Source organism: Melospiza melodia, chromosome 14 (assembly GCF_035770615.1).
Source record: "Melospiza melodia melodia isolate bMelMel2 chromosome 14, bMelMel2.pri, whole genome shotgun sequence".
NCBI classification, from domain to species: domain Eukaryota; kingdom Metazoa; phylum Chordata; class Aves; order Passeriformes; family Passerellidae; genus Melospiza; species Melospiza melodia.
The window spans coordinates 18,921,046-18,939,702 of NC_086207.1; the positions used below are offsets into that span (position 1 = coordinate 18,921,046).

The 18,657-nt window shown below is 52.4% G+C and overlaps 1 protein-coding gene across 1 annotated transcript in view; it reads right to left on the reverse strand.

The window, feature by feature from the left end:
* STK10 (serine/threonine kinase 10) overlaps positions 1-18,657 on the reverse strand; it is a 41,598-nt gene that overhangs the window by 16,689 nt on the left and 6,252 nt on the right. Inside the window, exon 2 of the mRNA XM_063169053.1 lies at positions 11,622-11,786. Coding sequence (XP_063025123.1) covers positions 11,622-11,786 — 165 coding nt within the window. The remainder of the gene's footprint in view (positions 1-11,621; positions 11,787-18,657) is intronic.

Below are 18,657 nucleotides of genomic sequence, written 5' to 3' on the forward strand. Positions count from 1 at the left end.
CCACCCCCTGCCCGGCTCCCAGGGACCCTCCCGGGGCTGGGGCACCCCCAGCACCCCGTGCCCGGTGCCCACCCCAGCACAGCCTCAGGGTTCGGGGCTGCCCCCGTTGCCATCCCTCCCCCGGCTCGGGGAGCAGCGCTGCCAGCAGGGTGGGATGACTGCCATAGCTGCGAGCTGACGTGGCTCAGAGGCTTCAGAAAGGGCTTTCCCTGCCAAGGGAGGGATGGGGAGGGCTCTCGTGCCTTTAGGGAAGGGCTTTTAGCTGTTTTTATTTCCCCACATTGCTCAGCAGTTCGTTGCTCTCGGATTTGGAGCAGTTTGAGGGGAAAGCGTGTCAGTAAACAGGGAGAGCACATTCCCCAGATGCTGCCTTTTCCCCAGGGACGTGCAGAGCCCTGCCAGTGCCACACATCTGCTTGCCATGAGTTGTCCCCAGCTCTTCAGGGATGCAGATCCTCTCCCCTGAGCTCTGCACAGGCTCAGCCTTTCCCTGCTCCCCTCTGGGGCTGCTCAGACCAACTGATTACAATTTCAAGCAGCCAGGGATTACAAGAGGTGCTTCACCTCTCCAAGCAGCTCGGCTCCTCGTGGAGGTGACACAGAGTGCTGAAATGCCAGAGGTGACTCTGAGGACAGCCCTGAGCACAGTTTACAGCTCAGCTCTCTAAACCCATCCACAGCGGTCACATCACTCAGAGCAGCTCCAAACACAGACCCAGGAGCTCAGGGGAGAAGGTTCAGGCTCCATTTCTCATGGATTGATCCTGCAGCTCCAGGAGAGCCACATCCCACCCCTGAGATCCCCTGCTTGGGGACAATGGGGAGCAGGAGCAGGACAGGGCTGCAGCAAAGCTGGAACTGCTTTGGACAATCAGCCCAGGGCCAAGGAGCCAGAGAGGGACAAACTGAGGGGACAAACCTGGCCAGGGGTGACAGAGGCACCACTGGAGGAGAATAACCAGGGCCAGGGATGAAACAAGCAGGTGGGGAGAAATATTTGGGAATAAGACAGCTGAACCCCTCCCAAAGCAGGAGAACCAATTCACCCACACAGGTGAATCCTGACAGGAGAGATGGGGCCAGCAGAGCATCAATGGGACATACCAACACTTGGTTGTTGTTTAATGCCTTGAACCAGAGCACCAGCAGCTTCCTGAGCACATGGAAAGGCAGGAATTGTCCCCAGGCACAGAACTGCCCTGTGCCCCACTGCCACCCCAAACATCCCCAGGAGCAGCATTCCCACCCATTGTTTTCGTGGTGTTCCTCACCACATTCATCAGAGCAGGATAAACCAGCAGTGGCCACCAGCCCTTCCTGGGCTGCTCAGAGCAAACCTCACAAAATTCCAGCCAGGTTTGCAGCTGGCAATGAGGAAATGAGCAGCACCAGTCCCTGTGGAGCAGCGTGACCCTGTGTGCACATCCAGGCACAGCAGAATGCAGCTGGGCACTGGGAGACTTCCAAATGGGCATTTTCAACTCCCAAATGTGCACTTTCAACTCCCAAATGTGCATTTTCAACAAGAGCAGAGATGCCAAAGAATAATTGTGGGTGTGGCCAGAGCAGCTAAAAAAACAACGAGCTGGTTTCAGCCCCAAAATGCAATTTAAACAAACAGAGCTGGCAATGTCCCAGATCGTCCACACTTCCTTCAGGAGCAGGGCCAGCCTGGAGAGGGCTCTGCCATGGAGGTGACAGCAGCAGCTGTGTGAGGGCTGGGAGCACCCACAGCTCCTCCTCCTGATGCTGCTCTGGGCCCTGTGGGTGTGCAGGCAGCAAACATCCTGTTCCTAATGATTTCCTGTGCACAACAAACCCAGGGGCTTCCAGGATTTTTGTGCGGAGGAAATCATTGTCCCAGGAAATCCAGGCACTTCCTCAGCCCAGGCAGCTGGGGGGACACAGGGTTCCTGTGCCACATCAAAGCTCCTACAAATCCACCATCCATGTTTTGGCTTCCAGTGCATACAACCACCCCAAAAATCACATTTAGCTCAATTTCTGAGTTATCTGAGTGACAGGCACAGACAGAGCCCCCAGCCCCAAATCAGCCCCAGCCAAGGGGCTCAGAACCCCCTGGGCTCGCTCAATCCCAGCTCCAGGGGATGCTCTGGCTGCACACACAGAACAGATTTGGGCTGAAATAGAAAGGAACTTGCTTTCACTACCTGTGAAAACCTTTGTGACGGTTTCAATAAAACATGTGAAACAAAACAAAAACACAGAGCTCTGCATGCAGGCACCACAAAAGCTTTCCTTTTCAAAAAGCCTTTGCAACGGGCAACGTTAAACTGAAATTCATAAGAGAAAATCCACTCAAGTTAAATGGTGGTCACCTCGATTTTTCCCATGGCTCATCTTGATCCTGTGCTCACCACAGCAGGATCTGGAGGCATTTTGGGTGACAAAAACCAAGGAGCAGCCTCTCGTGCCCAGGTGCCCCCGAGGTGGCACCGAGCCCCAGCTCACTCCTGCCACCATGGGCAGGACAGCTCCTGCCTCCTGGGCATGTCTGGAACTTTCTCCATGGCTAAAACAAAGAGCAAAACCACACACACAAAGCTTATCTGGAGAGATAATGTCACCAAACAGTGCCCAGTGGCCAAGGGTGGGACAGCTGCTGGCCCCAGCAGGGTTTGGCTCTTACTCACCCGAGGGCAGTGCCCACAAACCTTCCCTGGCAGGCAGGAAGGGGGTGGAAAGCAAAAGCCATCCCTGTGTGGGGGGATTTGTTCCCCGTTGGTGTTCTGAATATCTGCGAACACACATGGGGTTATGGGGAAATGCTGTGCTGGGTCTGCAGCGCAGCCCTGCAGCAAGTCAGGAATCTCATTAAGATTCCTTAATTGCCTTCAGGAGGTCATGGAAAGGGTTCAGACCCCTCTGCCCCTCATTTGTGGGATCGTTGTGTGGGCAGGAGGGGGAAATGGGAGGGTTGGAGCACATGGAGAGAGAGCTGGGGAAGGAAAAGCTGTCAGGTTGCCACCCATCCCATCTGCTCCACCTTCTCTCACATGGTGGGAGATTGCAGGGGTTGGGATTGTCCAGGCTGGCTCTGGGGACATCTCAGATTTTGGGTTTTATCTGTCTTAACAAGTTAGTTTTAACTTGGGGTCCCAGTGCAGGGTCAGAGCTGGACTTTGGTGACCCTGGTGGGTCCCTTCCAGCTCAGGGTACCCTCAGGTGATTCTGTGACACTGTGACAAGACCTGCAGCCCCCAGTGGGCACAGGGCCCTGCCATGCCCCCAGGCCCCCCCAGCCTGGCCCAGGAGCTGAGCACAGCTCCAGCCCTCACCATTTCCTCCCAGGCTGCAGCAGTGGGGCCCTCTGTGTTTGTGTGGAAGCCACAGCATCCTGCTGCACCCGCGTGGCCCTGCCACGTTTCTGGGCCGGCTCTGAGGTGTCCTTGTCACCCACAGTGGAAAGCACCCCCAGCACAGCCTCGTGCTGGCACACAGGGCTGCGGAGATAAGAGAAACCAAACCTGATAAAGGAAACCATGCTGCACTTGCAGAGAGAGCTGCAGGTTCCCTCCTGCCACCCATCACACCTGGGCCACCTTCTCTCCATCCAGATGTGGAGCTGGCACAGAGCTCCAGGAGCAGAGGGGGTTTGCAGCTGGCAGTGCCTGTACCTGTTCTGTGCCCCTCTCACTGCCACCCTCACACCCACAGCTCACCCCTGTGTGCAGCACCAGCACAGCTGCAGCAGCCAGGGCCCCCCAGCTCCTCGGGCTCTTTCCCTTCTCCCTTTGCTGTGTTTCTGCTGAATGTGAAGGATTCCTGTCTGCTTTTCCTGTAAGTGGGTGGTGGTGCCAGGAAAGCCCTGCTGGGCACCCCTGTGGGCACATCTGGCTCCTTCCTCTGCATGCCAGGGAGCACTGAGGTGTCCTTGCAGTGTCCCTGCAGTGTCCCTGCGGTGCAGCAGGGCTGGGGCCAGCTGGGACACTCCTTTGCCAAGCCCTGCTCCAATCTGGAAATCACCCAGGTGGAAATCACTGCTCCACCAGACGGGCTCACCCAGAGCCAGGCTGAGCTGCTCCTGCTCTCTGCTGGGGGCTGAACCACAAAATCCATCCCAGGCTCATTCCTGGAGCCCCATGGTGTGACAGTGTTCACAGGGGTCTCAGGTTGAGGGAAGAGACGAGGATCTGACTCCATGTTTCAGAAGGCTGATTTATTATTTTATGATATATATTACATTAAAACTGTACTAAAAGAATAGAAGAAAGGATTTCATCAGAAGGCTGGCTAAGAATAGAATAGGAAAGAATGACAACAAAGGCTCTGTCTCGGATTCTCTGTCCAAGCCAGGTGAGCTGTGATTGGCCATTAATTAGAAACATCTAGCATGAGCTAATCAAAGATTCACCTGTTGCATTCCACAGCAGCAGATAATCAATGTTTACATTTTTTCCTGAGGCCTCTCAGCTTCCCAGAAGGAAAAATCCTAAAAGAAGGATTTTTCATAAAAGATGTCTGTGACACCACGAGACCAGAGCAGCACCAAGACAAAAGGGGACAACATCCAAAGGCCACTGTGATCTGCACAAGCCACCAGCTCCAGCTGCAGCCAGCCCTCAGCAGCCACAGAGAGGGCACAGAACAATCCAGAAGCCGCCAAAAGCCTCTTGGCTGCCCCAGAGCAGCACAAATGTCAAAAGCTGGCCTGACATGGCAAATATGCTGTAGGTGGAAGTGAAATAATTCCCTCTCTGTAAGAGAAGGCTCCAAGCTTGCCAATTTTCCCTCACGGACAAGGACACCATTCAGAGACTTTAAATATAATAAACCTTTTCTGCCCCCCTTTTCTGGACAAAATAACCTACAGAGAAAAATATTTGAAATCAGAAATGAAAAAATGTTGTCCCCATAAGGGGTGGGGGGAAGACGATGCAAGGCAGGAAACAAGGGACACAAAGTTTAGGGAGTTTCAGAGTAAGAAAACTTTATGGAGAACAAAGTCAATACTCCTGGCAAAGTGCAGGGCTCCCCGCTGATCTGAAGGAAACTGGGGATGAGTTCTGCACATTTAAATCACTGCAAGATGACAAAATGTTTCCTTGGACTGCCCCCCACAGATGGCAGAAACATTCCCATCCCTACTGCAATGTTGGCAGCACAAATTGAAACTCCTTTGAGTTCAACCAAATGGTTTTGATGTTGCAAAAAGCTCCTTGTGCTGCTCGGAGGGCTGTGAGTGGGATCCCTTTTCTCACCAAGTTATCAGCATTTGGAGGCCACTAAGTTCACTTTGTTACGGGATGGGAAGCAAAACTCCAAAATCGTTTCAGATATAAATAGCAAAAAGGAAGAAGTTGCTGCTTCAGTGGGAAGATGCCCCAAGTGCCCTGTGTCAGCCTCTGAGGGAGATGAGGCATCTCAGAGGGCAAAGCTCACTGGCAGAGCTGGAGTTTGACCCAGCACAAGTTTCCTGGTGGCTTTTTATGGATTCAGCAGTTCCAGCACAGCCCCAGAGCCTCACCTGGCCAGGGGGAGAACAATGCACTGAAGGGCTGGCAAAGGGCTTGAGGAGTTTTCCATTCCTGCTTGGCATCTCCCTAGAAACAACAAGCCCTTGTCCTAATCATCCCCAAATTCCCAGCATGACGTGCATGGCTCCACCACACAACCTGAGTGTTGCTGTTTAACAGTTCCAGGGCTTTTTAGAAACAGCCCCTTGTCCTAATCAACCTCAATTTCCAGCACAGGGTGCCTGGATCCATCACACAACCCTGAGTGTTGCTGTTGAACAGTTCCAGTGAGGGCTTTGAAGTCAATGGATCACTCCAGGCCACGAGGTCTGCAAAAGGACATCCCTCCCTCCCTGCAAATGACAACTTTCAGGCTATATCTGACACAGAATAAAGTTTAAACCTGCAAGCTATCCCTCCTTGCTGAAGCTGGGTTTCAAGGCACTGTCTCCTATCCACAGGGAGTTCATAAATATTCCTGTCTATGCAAACCCTGCTCCTTAGCATTCCCTGGGAGATCCAGCCAAGTGGGAACGAGGCTCATTGCAATTCAGTCCTAAACAAAGTTTTCAGGTGCTTTGAAAGCTGATTTGCCTACAAGGCTTCTTGTCTGCTCTGCTTTTCTTTTCATGAAGCTCCGGCCTCACGTTCCAGCCCTGCACTGGGACCCAGCACCCAGCACTCATTCCCAAGTGCCATTTACCCTTGGGGAAACTTTAGGCAAATCCCTGTCTGTGCCTTCACTCTCAGAGCCAGGATAATGACACCAGGCCTTTTCTGAAGCCTTCCAGGGTGTGCAGATGACAAGGCTGTGCAATCACAAGGAATTATTACCTCAATAACCCCTTCATGCAACGTTATCCTGTGCAAAGGGTGGCAGACAAAGGTTTCTGTTCTCCTTTAGGCTGTCCTGTTGGTACCTGCAGGAGCACTCCTGAACTCACCTGGGCTGTGGCAATTTGCCTGATACATAAATCATTTTGGGGGTTGCTAAAAATCATTGGGTTTCTCTCTGTTTTAAGGGAAACCCCTCAGTTTTACCCAGAATAGGATTTAGGGTCACTTGCCAGGAGGCTGAATGCTGAAGCTCACGTTCACAGCACAGAGGGGGAACTTGCTGCCCAGATTTCCAGCAGAAGAAGATTTACACCTCCAGGCCTTTGGGAATGGCCAGGCAAGGAGAAGGGAAGGAGATGTCACCCAGAGATCTGACCCAGAGCATTCATTCCCTCCAGACCTTTGGGAATGGCCAGGCAAGGAGAAGGGAAGGAGATGTCACCCAGAGATCTGACCCAGAGCATTCATTCCCTCCAGACCTTTGGGAATGGCCAGGCAAGGAGAAGGGAAGGAGATGCCACCAGAGATCTGACCCATCTCATCCCAGCTGGCAGAGACACGGAGCTGGAGCAGGAGTGATCACCCACTTCAACTGTGCTGCTCTGAGCAGCAAACTGCTGACCCAGGAAATGCAGCAGAGCGCCAAAACCCCACTGGGCTGCATCACTTTTTCCACTTTGCAGCTCTGGCCGAGCTGAGGAGCTGCCCCTGAGGCCAGGGAGGGGACACTGTGATGCCCCTGCTGCATTCCCAGGGCCAGGCAGTGCCCTGCTGCTCTCTGCCCACACCTGCTCCTCTCCTGCCCACCCTGCTGGAGCTCCTGGGGGTGTTTTGCAGTTCTGCCCGAATTCTGGACTGGTAGGAATTTGGAAACCGGTCCAGCCAACCCCACCCCCTCAGTGCTGCTATTCCCAGCGAGGCTGATCCTGCAGCAGCTCCCCAGCCCTGCCAGATCCCACAGGGACTGGGATTTATGTTCCTGAGGAAGGGGAGGGATTGCTGCTCCTCTGGTGAGCTGTTCAGCAGAGTTTGGGATCTCTTTGTTTTCCCGGGCTTTCCCTGGGCTGTGCTCGAGTCCCGCCAGCTCAAACAACAAAGTTCAACAGCTTCTGGGGGAAGTTTGGTGCAAAGCTCCAGGAGCAGGAGGCCAAGTAGGAAGGGCTGCAGCTCTGCTGCCAAGTGGAGCTTTAAAGGGACACAAAGAGCCACGGGATTCCTCGGGGAATGGAGAGGAGCAGCTTGGAGAGCCTTGCTCTGGTGCAGCATTCACACAAACACATCCCCACGGGCATTCAGCCAAGCTCAGGCTGCTCACCCTGCAAGACATCCCTGCAAGTTGTGATAACCTCCCTTTGCTAAGGAAAACTGAGGGGAATCTGAGCCTGCTACCAGCTCCCTTTTCTGCTTGTTTTAAAGCAAAGGTATTGCCAGCCTCAGAGGCTGCAGATGCTTTACATAGCCCAGCAGTCGAGTGCATGGGATAATGAGCATTTCTTTATGCTACAGGATTTTCAAGAATGCCCAAATCTCCAGTCAACATCCATATCAAAGGGGGAGCAATCCCAAAAGTGCCTGGCTGGGCAGGTCAGGGCCTGCCCACAGCAAATGCAAAGGGCTTTTTTAATGTGAGCACAAAGAGCAGCACAGAGCTGGAGGGTCTGTGCCAGCTGTGGGAGTCTGTACCCACACAGGAGAAACCCTGAGCTGGTTAAATGAGCCATTCCCCAAAAGGCCCAGGCAGGCAGGGTTACCTGCACGGAGCAGCAACCCCTGCTTTGATCTCCAGGAAAATGCTGTTTATTCAAAAACCCTTTTTGCCATGGCAACCTTGGGGCAGGGAGAAGCAGGAAAGGGGGAGACAACTCCCCGGGGCTTCCCTGGAAAAGCTGTCCCACCACCAGCACAGAGCTTCAACACCTGGGGCCAAATGATGTTTTGATATCATTGAATTTCTAGAGATGTCTTGAATTTCTAGAGATACCTTGAATTTCTAGAGATACCTTGAATTTCTAGAGATACCTTGACTTTCTAGCGGTTCCTGCAGCCTCAGTGCTGCAGCATCTCAGGCTCCTGGGTTTGCTGCTGGGCTGGCTGGGCACAGCCACCATGCCCTGGGAGCAGAGGTTTCCTGCAGGAGAGGTCACACAAACAGAATTCTCCTCGCCTGTGTGTTATCAGTGCTCTGGCTGCGGGAGGAGACACGGGGAACTGCAGAATGCTGCAGCAGCAGCAGCACATCAGAAGTTCCTCCCTTCCTCCCAGCTCTCAGCCTGGCTTTTTGTTGTTGTTTTGGAAGGGGGAAAAAAAGACTCCCAACCACGCAGCCCTCGAGAGGGACACAAAACACAAGAGCTGTTGTTGTGCTCCTTTCCCATGCTGTAATAATTATCAGGGAAAATCCTGTTCAAAGCAAGCAAACCCCCTCTCAGCCCCATTCCTAAGCCACAAATAACTTTAAAAAGTCCATTTTAAAAGCTGTGTTACACTGGGTGAGGGGGATTTGCTTCTGTGTTTCCAAGTCCTGCATCACAGTGAAGGAAAAGAGAATTTAAAATGTGTCCCAGCCACAAGGAACTCAAACCAAACTCTTTAAAAACAAGCATGAGAATCTCAGCTTTCATTCAGTGCCCCCATTTCCAGCAGCCAGGATTTATGCAAAAGAACATGAAATGCCACGGGGCTTGTAATAAAAATAAAATAAAATCCTGAAAGCTCCCACCAGGGCAGTTCCGCAGCTCCCCTGGGCTGTTTTCAAGCAGCATAAGACTCCTTGGCCTCTGCCACGAGCAAAGGAAAGGAGGTGGAGGGGGATAGAACGAGATAGGAGCTGCTGGCAGGGCACAGCCTCTCTGCTGAGGATTTAAATGCCAAGAAAGTTCATGCTGGATGCTGTTATCCCACCAGATTTATCCCTGGGAACTCACTGCTGCTCTCCCAACCCTTGCTCACAGTGGGCTGTGCTCCATCCCACACAAGAATTGGGGTTTTCCTCCTTTTACACTTAAAAACCAGGTATAAAACCCAGAGGAACTCTCTGGTTTGTGCTTTCCTTTCAGTGCTGAGGATTTCTGAGCAGCTGCAGGAGGATGAGCCATTTCCCCTTGCACAGAAAGGTCTTTTGCTCCATAAATATTTCATTTCATGTCCCCTCCTGGCTGCTGGAGCACAAAGAGGAGCCTGGCAGAGCCAGGGGGACCTGACCCAGCTCAGGGGGGGAGGAGAGGGCTCCTCACACGTTTCCCCAAGGAAAGAACAGCCACAGTGATTTAGGAAGAGCTTGTGGCACTGTGAATTATTCAAGCTGCTGCCGCCCAGGAGCTTGGGCACATCTGGAGCTGCTCACTTGGAATATTCCCTTTCCATGCTGGGCTGTGAGGAGCAAGGGAGCCACGGAGGGTTCCTGACCAGACAGGCACCCCCAGAGGTTTTATCTGAGAATCCAGCATGCAAATGCTGCAGGAAAATGCTGTTCCAAACAACTGCACAGACAGCAACGAGGAAGGGATGTGGGCAGAGCAATAAAAGCTGCTCTTTATGTTTGGATGCAGATTTTCCCCAGCAGCACTGGTCACCAAGCAGAGGAAGGTTCTGACTTCAGGGAAAATCTGGTGGGGACTAAAAGCCCTGCAGAAATAAACCAGCCTGGCTTAATGACTCCCCTCCAAGCCAGGGAAACACTGGAGCATTAATAAAACCAGCCTGAGCACTGAAATGCAAATGCTACTCCAAAAATGAGATAAAGAGAAGGATCCTGCTCCCAGAACAATGCTGGGGCTGCAGGGAGGGTTTGACAGAAGCCCAGACCCTGCCCTGGTGGGGAGCCCCAGACAGGAGGCTCCTGTGGCAGAGTTTAATCTTGGCAGGTCACAAAGGAACTCTGCGATCCCTGTTCCTCCAGGAACGAAGGAAGGAGGGAAGGCAAAGCTCCCCGAGGCAGGGATGGGGCTGACATTTCAGAGCAGGGCAGGGAGGTGAAGCCAGAGAGGGTGGCAGCTGGAGCAGCCTCATCTCTCACCCCGGCTCAGGCTGTGTTTGCCTTTTTACTTCAGCCCAGATTAATCCTGCTGCACTTGCAATCCATCCAAATCCCAGTCCTAGGAGGGATGTTTGTCCTTCCCTTCCTCACACAGTACATATTTACCTTGCTCTTAACATAGCCAGGGCTCAGAATCCATCCAAAATACCAACGGGACAGCTCAGCTCCCTCGAGAGCAGAAGAGAGAGCAGAAACACTCCAGCACTGCAAGCTGGGTGTTCCACAGGGCTCAGGGCCTTCAGCCATGGATTTTTAACCAAGAAAACACGTGCTGACAATGCAGAAGGTGCTGCTGAACCAGCCCAATGAAACATCCCCCTCCTGCACTGCTGGAGCCAGGCTGGCATTGGCACCACAGGCAGGGACTGGCAGCTCCAACAGCCCAGCTCACACCAGGCAAGCCCCACAAGCTGAGATCTCCTCTTTAACTCTGTTAAATCTACCCAGGGAGGCCACAGAGCTATCTGAGACATTAAAAACAGGAAGGAAGAAGCAGCAGAGCTGCTGAATGCACCCTTTGCCACTCTGCTGACTTCCTGCGGTTCAAGGAGGAGCAGATGAACTGAGGAGATGGGTTTGGAAATGCTCCTGTTCACCTGATTTCCACAATCCTCACCCAGGCACAGAGCTGAGCACCCAAGGGCTCACTCCCCCAGCCCCTCCATGCCCTGCACAGAGCACAGGAAGGAGCGTTTCACACTCAGCTTCCTCTGCTGCCTCTCACACTCGGCTTCCTCTGAAGCTTTCACCACTCTGAGAGAACAGCAGGCAGGGGAAACAAAAAACCATCTATAAACCTGCTGGGCTAGGGGAGAGAGCTGCAGGAACCTGCTGTTCCAGCCCCTGCACCAACCCACTCCACTGCATTTTATGTTCCTGCCCCTCCACAATGCAGCTCTGGCTATCAGGTGCCTCTGCTTTGCAGGGGCTGAGCCCCAAATCAGCCCCAAATCCTGAAAACCACCTGGAAGAGTCTCCCTTCCAGCTGGTGTTTTAAAAGAGAGGGGAACTTACTGGTGATGCTTTTTCTCCCTTTACAAACTCTTAATGGTGGGAAAAAACCCAACTCCAAGTTCCCTGTGAAATCCCTTGGCCCTCCCTTGGGTTTTTACCAGCAGCTTTAGCAAGAAGAGAGTTTGGTGATGAGGACAGCAGGGAAAATCCAGGCCCTGAGCACAGAGTGAGCTCATGACTCATTTCTGATGCTCAAGCAGCTCCAGACAGGGGTTTGTTCACCATGACAGGGGCAGGATGTGCCAGCCCAGCCTTACCCAGAGTTTGCCATCCCAGTAGAAGGCTCCCAGCAGTTTGACGATGTGGGGGTGGTCACAGGTGGCCAGGATCTCAATCTCCACCATGTAATCCTCCAGCTCATCCTCACTCTTGGTCTCGATGACCTTGGCAGCTGCCAGAGCTCCCGTCTCCTTGTTCTTGGCCTGGAAAGGAAATCAGGGTGAGTGCAGAGAAAGTGAGGAGCAGCAAATTGCTGAGCTCTGGAATCTGCTCCCTGGACTCCTCCAGGGATGGGCACTCCACCCTGGAGCAGCTTTGGGTTGTGGGTGTTTTTAACATTTATCACTGGTATTTTAACATTTATCACATTTATCACAATATATGTGATAAATGTGATAAATTTAATAATAAATTAATATTTATCACAATAAATTAATATTTAATGTTATAAATATTAATTTATCACAATATGTTGATAAATTAATTTATCAATATAAAAAGTTGCCCTCTGCTATGTTGAAAACTCCCTTTTTATTGATGTTGAAGAAAACCTCCATTTATTGAGTCCAATTATTTTATTTTATGGTGATGGCAAGCTGAGCTGTCAGTGTGTGTGCTCACAGCCCAGCAAGCCAAGCATTAGGATTGAAATGTGCACAGCAACTCAGAAATACCTGCCACAAAATGCTCTAAAGTGTAGGGGGCTTTTAACACTGCCCATTCCATGGATGGTTCCTGTAAATTAAAGAGCTCCAGTTCCTGCTCAGCTTGGCTGGCCCCAGCCATCTCACCAGGAGGGACCTTGCAGGGCCATTTCTGCTTCCCAAAGCTGCCCACAGAGTGCCCGGGTCCTCCTTCCTCCCTCCGGGCTCCAAAGCCAAACCACTTCCCATCACAGGGAGAGGGAAGCTTTGAGGGAAGGAGATGCACCCTGTTGTTTGTAGCATGGGGAGAAAAAAGGAAGCAAGGAAACCTCAAAGTGCAGAAGTTCTCTGATGATACCACAGGTGAATTACTAGAAATCCTGAACATGCAGATAATCCATCCAAGATCTATCTGAGAGTGCAGCCAGGTGGGGATGGCACCGTGCTCCCAGGGACAGGAGGAGAGGGAACAGCTCAGGCTGGGCCAGGGCAGGCTCAGGGTGGGCACAGCAGGAATTTCCCCATGGAAAGGGGGCTCAGGGCAGGCTCAGGGTGGGCACAGCAGGAATTTCCCCATGGAAAGGGGGCTCAGGGCAGGCTCAGGGTGGGCACAGCAGGAATTTCCCCATGGAAAGGGGGCTCAGGGCAGGCTCAGGGTGGGCACAGCAGGAATTTCCCCATGGAAAGGGGGCTCAGGCACTGGAACTGCCCAGGGAGGTTTGGAGAGCCCATCAATGGAGTGTCCCAGGAATTTCTGGAGGTGGCACTTGGTGGGGATGGGGCACAGCCTGGATCTGATGATGCTGAAAGCCTTTTCCAACCTCAGTGATTGTGTAAAATTTGTAAAATCCACAGCCCAGTTGCAGCAGGAGATGTGTCACTCGTGGCAGAGGGGTGAGACAGGAGCTGCTGACTCAGGAGCATCCAGACATTCCCAGCAGCTCATTGAGTCAGCAGCTCACCCACTGCTCCCCACAATTCCACCTCCTCCCACTTTTCCTCCCCTCTCCCCCAGGGCAACAATTCCCACTGTGGATGGAACCCCTGGAGGAGCCAGCCAAGCTCTGTCACAGACATCTTTTATGGAAAATCCTTTCCTTAGGATTTTTCCTCCTGAGAAGCTGAGAGGCCTCAGGAACAAAATGCAAACATTGATTATCTGCTGCTGTGGGTTGCAACAGGTGCATCTGGGATTGGTCTCATGTGGTTGTTTCTAATTAATGGCCAATCACAGTCAGCTGGCTTGGACAGAGAGCTGAGCCACAAACCTTTTGTTAGCGTTCTTTGCTATTCTATTCTTAGCCAGCCTTCTGATGAAATCCTTTCTTCTATTCTTTTAGTATAGTTTGAATGTAATATATATCATAAAATAATAAATCAGCCTTCTGAAACATGGAGTCAGATCCTCATCTCTTCCCTCATCCTCAGACCCCTGTGAGCACCGTCACAAAGCTCTGCTCGTGACCTTTCTCCCCACTCTGCAGTTTCCATCTCTGTGTTTGGAAAACCCTCAGGGGAGCTCACAGGAGGATGAACCCCTGCTGCAAACACCACAAACCCCCCTGAACAGCTTCACACAGCTTGGGTGACACTGCCACACGCACCAAGGGACAGCTGGGCAGGCAGGAAGGAATATTGGGCAAATCATTCAGCAGAGGGAGGAACACGAGGGATCTGTGCTGTGTTTTGAAGCGTTGCTGCATTCCAGGAGCTGGCAGGGACAGCCCTGTCCTCACACAGGGGACAAATCCATTTCCATCTGGGCTCCCTGCCCACGCTCAGGCCAGCAGCTCCTGCTGCTTTCGGGAGAAATTAGGGGGTTTCTTTAGCTCAGCCCAGCTGGGTTCTCACCCAGCCAGCAGCAGAGGCTCTCACACAGAGGGCAGGGCAGGGGGAAACGTGGAAGGGGCACGGGGAGAAGCTCAGCCCTTCCAAACAGCAGCCAGAAGTGCCCCACTGTGTTCGCTCCGCACTCGCAGAGCTGGGAGAGCTCCAAGCAGGGGAAGTAAATATTGTGAGAAGAGGTGGGGCTTCCCCTGGAGCTCTGCTCCCCGCGGAGGGGCCCTGCCAGCCCAGCCCTGCAGGATGCTGGGGAGAGCCGGGAGCTGGGCCGGGGGCTGCACTTTGGGCTGGGGAGGGACCACAGCCCAGCCTGGCTCGCTGCTATGGCTGCACCCCTGGGGAGCAGCTGGGAGCCCCCTGTGCCCGCCTGGGGCAGGGGCCAGGGCAGAGGCACCTCTGCATCCCTGCATCGTGCGAGCTGGGACGGACAGGGGTGACAGAATGCACAGAGTCACAGAGAATTCACAGAATCACACACAGCATCACTCACAGAAAGCACAGAATCACTCACAGAATCACTCACAGAATTCACAGAATCACACAGAATCAAACACAGAATGCACAGAATCACACAGAATCAAACACAGAATGCACAGAATCACACACAGAACTCGCACACAATTCAGAGAATCACACAGAATGCACAGAATCACTCACAGAATTCTCAGAATTCATAGAATCACACAGAATGCACAGAATCACTCACAGAATTCTCAGAATTCATAGAATCACACAGAATTCACAGAGAAGCACACACAGAATTCACAGAATCACACACAAAATCCACACACAGAATTCACAAAATGCACACAGAAAATTCACAGAATCACTCACAGAATTCACAGAGAAGCACACACAGAATTCACAGAATCACACACAAAATCCACACACAGAATTCACAAAATGCACACAGAGAATTCACAGAATCACTCACAGAATTCACAGAGAAGCACACACAGAATTCACAGAATCACACACAAAATCCACACACAGAATTCACAAAATGCACACAGAGAATTCACAGAATCACTCACAGAATTCACAGAGAAGCACACACAGAATTCACAGAATCACACACAAAATCCACACACAGAATTCACAAAATGCACACAGAGAATTCACAGAATCACTCACAGAATTCACACACAGAATTACACAGAATCAGAGAATCACACATGGAATCACACACAGAATTTACAGAGAATCACACAGAACTACACACAGAATTCACACAATCACACACAGAATTCACACAATCACACACAGAATTCCCAGAATCACTGGGTTGGAAGGGACCTTCAAGATCATCCAGTCCAACCCAGCCCCAGCACCTCACCCAAACCCTGGCACCCAGTGCCACATCCAGGCTTTGTTAAACACACCCAGGGATGGTGACTCCACCACCTCCCCGGGCAGAACATTCCAGAACTTTATCACCCTTTCTGTAAAAACTTTTTCCTAATATCCAACCTGTCCAACCTAATATCCAAGCCTTGGTGCAGCTTGAGGCTGCTGGATGCCAGTTCCATCTTCAGCTCCTCCACTCCTGGCATTTCAATCCCACAGATAATTTGTCCTTAGGGTGCTAATTAGCACCAAAAATAAAAAACCCAAGCAGAGAGATGCCAGCACAGTGCCCAGGAGGTGCTGCTCAGCTCCAGGGGGTTCATTACAGTCATTTCAACCCCAAAATCCCCTCGTGGCCACCAGCAGCCCCATAGCGAGTCAATGGTGACAGGTCAGTGCAGGAGCAGGGCTGGAATGTGCATTCCACAAATGTCACATAAAAGTTACTCAGTAAACTGAGAGAGAGGAGCAGGAAACAGGGGAAAGGATGTCCCCTGGGAGCCCTGGGGCACAGAGGGTGCTGCCCAACCCCTGGGATGCCAGGAGACAGGGGATGAGCAGGATTTCCCATCAGAGGGAAAGCTCTGCTGGGTTTTTGTGGATCTGAGGGGTGAGAGGTGCCTGCCCAGGTGACAGAAGTGGGAACGGGGACAGGAGCAGGGCTGGAATTTGTGCATTCCACAAACGTCACATAAAAGTTACTCAGTAAACTGAGAGACAGCAGAGAGCCGCACGGGAGTCCAGCAGGAACCAGGGAAAGGATTTCCCTGAGAGCCCTGGGGCACAGGGGGTGCTGCCCAACCCCTGGAACACCAGGAGACAGGGGATGAGCAGGATTGCTCCTCAGAGGGAAAGCACTGCTGGTTTTTGTGGATCCCAGGGCTGAGAGGTGCCTGCCCAGGTGACAGAAGTGGCTCTTTGGCCTCTGCCTGTGACTCACCCCGCAGCTATTGTGAAATCCCAGCGTGACAAACACAGGAACTATTTTAAGCCCTGCAAGAACCCACGAGGGGAAGGCTGGAGGGTTCAGCACGGCCAGTTTCTAGGTGAGGCAGAGGAAAACCCTCCCTGAACTCTCACTGGCACAAAAAGCAGAACTGAGAGCTCCCCAAGGGCCTCATTCAGCTCCTTTGCACCCCAGGCCATGGGGTCATCCCCACAGGTGCCATGCCACCAAATTTCTGTGTCAGCTCTTCCTCCCCTCCTTGTCCCCATGCCAGGAGAGCTGATGCTGCAGATGTCACCAGGCTGGAGCCCCAGGAGGAACCTGGAGAAACCAGGGATGCTCAATTGTGGGGTGATAGCTGGGCCTGTCCCACCCCACTCCTGATCCCTCACGTGATTCCCAGGGATTACATCATGGTTAATTGCTCCTGATTAATTGCCTCCTCATGAACCTCCCTGTATCAATAAACACAGAATGGCCAGGCTTGAGTCAGTGCTCGTGGTGCTGTCAGATATCAATAGAGCAGGAATGGAGACAGGCTGGAAAGCTGGGGCTGTTCTACCTGGAGGAGTGAAGCTTTGGGGTGATCTCATTGGGGCCTTCCAGTGCCTGAAGGGCACAAAGAAAATTAAAAATAGAGAGAGTGTTCCTCAGGAATGGGAGTGATGGAAACAGAGAATGGCTTCACACTGACAGAGCAGGGATGGATGGGATTTGGGGAAGGAATTGTGCCCTGTGAGGGTGGGCAGGCCCTGGCACAGCTGTGGCTGCCCCTGGATCCCTGGCAGTGCCCAAGGCCAGGCTGGATGGGCTTGGAGCCACCTGGGACAGTGGGAGGTGTCCCTGCCATGGCAGGGGTGGAATGAGATGAGCATTAAGGTCCCTTCCATCCCAAACCATTCCATGGCTTCCAAGCCTATCAGGCACCCTAGAACCATAAAGAATCCTATTTGGGGTTTTGTTGAAATGCTGGATTCATGCCCAGGTGCCACCAAAGAGTAGCTGGTGACTCCTGGGCAGGGCACAGCAGCACAGCCCCAGCCCGGGCCCAGCCCCAGGCCCAGCCCTGCTGCTCCGGCAGCTGTGGCAACATTTCAGCAAGAGGGAAGGGGAAGTGGCTTATGAAACACCCCAAAAACCGTTAAATAAAAAAACACTGAAAAGCAGAAATGCCTTCCTTTGGTTAGAGAAGCTGAGGGCAGGAAAGCAGCCCCAGCAGAGAGCTCAGCTCCAGCCACAGCCCCTGGGCAGCTCTGCCAAACAAAAGTGTGACCAAAGCTCAGCACAAACACCTCTGCTGGCCCTCAGCAAAGGGGGCAGAGAGGAGAAGCCCAGAGAGCTGCACGTGATGTTCCAGAGCTTGCACCCAAAGGCCACAGAGGCACAGACAGGGGGCTGGGGCTGCTGGAACACCCACAGAAAGCAGCACAGCTCCTGGGCCGTGCAAATAAACAGGCAAGGTTTGGGGAGAGGGAAGTTCCACCCCGACCCAGCATCTTCAGCCTAAAATTAAAGAGTGACAATGCCCAATTTTGCTCTGAATTTATTCTAATGAAAATTGATGGATTTACAGCATGGATAAAAGGTTCTGATTGCAGTGATTCTGCAATATTTATTGTTCATTAGAACAAATTAGTAAACATTATTTATCAAATGTTTCCTGTTGCACCTACAACCTTCTGTGCATCAAAAAGGAATTTCCAGTTTTCCCCTTCCATCCAAATGCCATAAACATAATCAATCATTCAGCAGCTAACCCCTCATTTCTCAAATCAAAGTGGATTTTCTCATGCCTGATAGTTGAGAGCCCCAAGCATCGTTCAAATCACCAGTCCTGGAAGAGCACTGTGCTCCAAGGGAGCATTCCTGGCCCTGTCTGCATGCAGACAACACCACAACATTGGGAAAATAACTAAAAAATAGAGGGGAAAAGCCTTTCAGGCAGTTCTGAGTTTCCTAGCAACTCCCTGCTCCAAGCTTGGTGCACAGAGGGCTGTGGGAGCAGGGGCTGGATGGCTGAGACACCCAGGGAAGGGGTTTGGGCTGGCCCTGGCAGGGCTGGCCCTGGCAGCCCTCCCTCACTGGGCTGGAAAGCGCCAGCTCAGCAAGGTCCTGGCAGGGCAATACAACACTCAGCTCTTCCCCATCCCCAGCACTGCTGGCACTGCCCTTGGCAGCAGGAATACAGGGCAGGAGCAGCAGAGCCAGCTGTGGGGAAAACCAAGAGCAGCTGATGGGCACAGCCTCCTCTTTCTCTGCCTGTGCCACCTCTCCAGACACCACAGAGAGCAAATC